At 38.4% G+C, this 1892-nt stretch overlaps 1 protein-coding gene across 1 annotated transcript; it reads left to right on the top strand.

Annotated features, from left to right (window-relative positions):
* The first annotated feature begins 354 nt into the window (after nt 1-354).
* LOC149529616 (protein INAPERTURATE POLLEN 1 homolog) lies at nt 355-1691 on the top strand. Its single transcript, XM_089811032.1, has one exon. It carries the CDS (start codon nt 677-679, stop codon nt 1271-1273), a length of 597 nt encoding a protein of 198 aa, XP_089667158.1. The 5' UTR covers nt 355-676; the 3' UTR covers nt 1274-1691.
* The last annotated feature ends 201 nt before the right edge of the window (nt 1692-1892 follow it).

Raw genomic sequence — 1892 nt, 5'->3', positions numbered from 1 at the left:
TTAGATCACACTTAGAAATCCATCATGATGTTGAAAGATGAATCACTAATCTAGATTTTAAAACATTGATGAAAATCAATCCTTACACAATAAATTCCACAATTTTTATAGATTATAAAAACTAACTCATTATTAATTATTATTTTTACTATTTATAATTTATCTAGTCAAAAAATGACATCACCTACATACCTAAATTAGGTGATTGAAATTTTTAACCATAAACTCCACTACAAAATCTACAAAATTCATGGAACATTCTCCTCTAAATTTCCAAATTTAATAAAAAATAAATAAAAAAACTCCCACCATTAATACTATTCTCAATTGAAAATCCCTCCGTAAGTAGTCTGTCTTGAGGTTTAATAGTTCGTTGATGGCGCAAGATTTTATCAGATTTCTGTACATCGAAACAGGAAAGAAAGCTCCCTAAAAACTTTTAGAGCGAAATTCCTCCGATATCTAAAAATTTCCTGCACAGGAAGAAAGAGCCCTAAAAACTCTTCCGAAATTCTTCCAGGAGAAGAAAGAGATCTAAAAATTTCCGCAGGGACAGAAAGAGCCCTAAAAATTCCTCGGAATTAAGAAAGAAACCTAACAGTTCCAGAGGAATCTCCTCCGAATTTCCTCCAGGAGAAGAAAGAGACCTAAGAATTTCCGAGGAATTGAAGACACAATGGAGGCGTGGTACGGGCAATGGATGAAGAAGATGAAAAATGTCCTGGTTCCGCAGCTTGAAGAGGCGGTGCGGAAGGAAGAAATGAAGCGTCTAATGGCGGAGGTGGAGCAGTTGCAGGAGCACCTGGAGGAGTATTTCAAGGCTTTGGAAGGGGCAGCCGCTAAGGATGTGCTGCAAGTCCTCTCGCCCACCTGGAGAAGCGCGGCCGAGAAGCCCTTTCTCTGGATCGGCGATTTCCATCCGGCGTTTCTTATCACTTTCGCCGCTGACAGCGAGGGTTTATCAAATAGGATTAGGAAGATTCAGACTGTGATGGCGCCCATGCTTCAAGATCTGCTCAATAGATTGCGCAATGTTCAGCTCGGTGCGGGCACGGCCCTCGCGCTTGAACGCTCCGATGCTCTGGAAGAGAACCTTAGAGAGCTCAGTTGTATCTTTCTTGATGCCAATCGTCTGCGAAGGAATGTTGTTTCCCACATACTCAGCGGTTCTGATGTCTATCAGGCGGCACACTTTCTTCAGGGAATCGCTCAGCTTTATATCTCCTTCGGGGATCCTCATTTGTTTGAATCGTTGAAGCGCTCTAACTTTTAACATGTTCTTTTTCAATCAAGGGATCACTCAGCTTTACATCTCCTCCAGATATCCCTACTTGGTTGAATCGTCGAAGCGCTCTGACTAAAAACTCAAATATTCTCCTTTACATTTCTCTGCATTTTTTTCCAGAGGAATTAGTGGTGCACAATTTATTTTAATCGAATGAATAATGGTGCACCATGAACAATGTTCTTTGCATTTTTTTTCCCAGAGGAAATATTTGTGCACGTTGCCTTCCTATGGAATGAATTTTTGGTGCCCCATGAACAATATTTTGCTGCCTTCTTGATTAAGATGTTCAGTAAAAGAGTCAACATCAGAAGGAATTTGATTCTTTTGTTTCTCATAGTTTGATAGTGATATCAAATTGAATCTGAAAATGGAATGCAGCTCTTGTTTCTTGTAGTCGTTAAAATTCCGATGCTTTAGACTGTTTGAGCTTGGTCTTTTATTAAATTTCGACTTGTGGAACGAAATCATGTAATTTTTTATCAAGATGTACAGTAAAAGAACCGACAATAAATTTTTTTTGGTTCTACTATGAATTGACATCAAAATGAACTTAAAAGATATATTAAAGAATGCCTGTTCTTTGAAACCACTAGATAACATAAAT

This window comes from Cupressus sempervirens, chromosome 11 (assembly GCF_028749045.1).
Source record: "Cupressus sempervirens isolate cs-2001-9-10 chromosome 11, ASM2874904v1, whole genome shotgun sequence".
Taxonomy (NCBI): Eukaryota; Viridiplantae; Streptophyta; class Pinopsida; order Cupressales; family Cupressaceae; genus Cupressus; species Cupressus sempervirens.
The sequence above is the reverse complement of the archived record's forward strand: the minus strand, read 5'-3'. Positions and strand labels throughout refer to the sequence as shown.

What these genes read in the sequence shown, in the direction of transcription:
- LOC149529616 (XM_089811032.1), top strand. Translation starts at nt 677, where the DNA reads ATGGAGGCGTGGTACGGGCAATGGATGAAGAAGATGAAAAATGTCCTG.